This window comes from Leptonychotes weddellii, unplaced genomic scaffold (assembly GCF_054177405.1).
Source record: "Leptonychotes weddellii isolate Sample4059 unplaced genomic scaffold, ASM5417740v2 HiC_scaffold_30203, whole genome shotgun sequence".
NCBI classification, from domain to species: Eukaryota; Metazoa; Chordata; class Mammalia; order Carnivora; family Phocidae; genus Leptonychotes; species Leptonychotes weddellii.
Genome location: NW_027898131.1, coordinates 1 through 1,532, shown reverse-complemented (window position 1 = coordinate 1,532; position 1,532 = coordinate 1). Strand labels below are relative to the sequence as shown.

The window sequence follows — 1,532 nt, the reverse complement described above, 5'->3', positions numbered from 1 at the left end:
TTAAATTCTCATCATAAAGATCACAAAAGGGAAAATACACTTGAGAAAATTCAAAGTAATGAGCTAATCTGTCTTCTATTCTATAGGGCATAGACTCTAAACTAGCCAAAATACTATCAAGATCTAATTCTTTTAAAAGCTGTTTCAGTTTCCGTACATCTCTTTCATGCTTTATCTCGTCTTTCGTTTTTAATACTTTATTTACATTTCTCTCTGGATAGAACTGTATCATCAAATTAAGCGCTTTAGTTAATTCATTTTTCAAGTTTCCCTTCTCAGATTCATCAAAATTCCGTGCAGAAAAACTTAAAGTTCTGTTAGTTCTAATATCAAATGGTAGATCGTCTACAGATGAGATTTTATTATTATTTAACAATATAATTCTGTCCCAACCTAGTAGAGCTACTGCAAAGCCAAGCTCAAACATTACATTCGGGTTTGGCGTTAGTCTTGATTCAACACTATCAGGCATATCATTATTGATTAGCGTTATATCGGCGATGAATATATCTGATTTATTAATTTTATCTAAAATTGTAAGAGTAATATCTGGGCTACCAGGTCTATCCCTCGTAGCCTCATCATTATTTATTTTTAAATTATCCTGTTTATTTTTTATTAATGGTGTAACTTCTGCTAAAGCTCCTCTAATAAATTTTGATTGTCTTGAAATATCAGATTGCCATGAAAAAAAGGTAGTGATAACTTTGGTTTGCATAATAACATCCAAATAAGAGGGACGGTTTCTTTATACTATATTTAGCAAGTTCTTTTATAGATAAGCTATTTTGAAAATAGTCCGTCTATCAAGTTCGATCATCACAATACTTAAGCTTGCTTGCCTTATAACTATTGTAAAGTATGTTGTCTATTATTAAAACAACTATAAAAGTTTTGGAATATTTATGAAAAATCAGAGAACACTTGGCATCATTGGTGGTATGAGCTGGGAGAGTACCCAAGTTTATTATCAGCTAATTAATCGAGGCATCAAAAACGAGCTTAGCGGTTTGCATTCAGCCGATAGTATAATGCATAGCTTGGATTTTGCCCCTATTGCAGAATTGCAAAGTCAAGGAGATTGGGAGGCTTTGGCAGAGGTGCTCATTGATAGCGGACTTCGGTTAAAGCGTGCTGGCGTGGATGGTTTAATGATTGCGACTAATACGATGCACAAGGTTGCCAAGCAAGTTCAAGAGGTTACTGGTTTGCCGCTGATTCATATAGCTGATGCAACGGCTCAAGCTATCGTAAATAAAAACCTTAAAACGGTGGCGTTATTGGGTACTAAATTTACCATGCAACATAAATCGATTTACCAAGAGCTAGCCGAACCGCATTTTTATCAACAACGCCTGATTGATGCAGGGTTAACGGTGTTAGTACCTGATGATGATACGCAAGATAGGATTCACGACATTATTTATAATGAGCTTTGCCAAGGACAAATATTGGATAAATCTCGTGAGTATTATCTTCAAGTAATAAATGAGTTAGCAGAACGAGGGGCGCAAGGGGTAATCTTGGGGTGT

General features: G+C 35.1%; 1 protein-coding gene across 1 annotated transcript; it reads left to right on the top strand.

Annotated features, from left to right (window-relative positions):
- Positions 1-941: 941 nt before the first annotated feature.
- On the top strand, positions 942-1,517 carry LOC145719094 (L-aspartate/glutamate-specific racemase-like; the record flags this gene model as incomplete). Its single annotated transcript, XM_081810613.1, has 1 exon — positions 942-1,517. A coding segment is annotated over exon 1 (576 nt), but the record flags the coding sequence as incomplete, so codon positions are not given.
- Between the last annotated feature and the right edge of the window lie 15 nt (positions 1,518-1,532).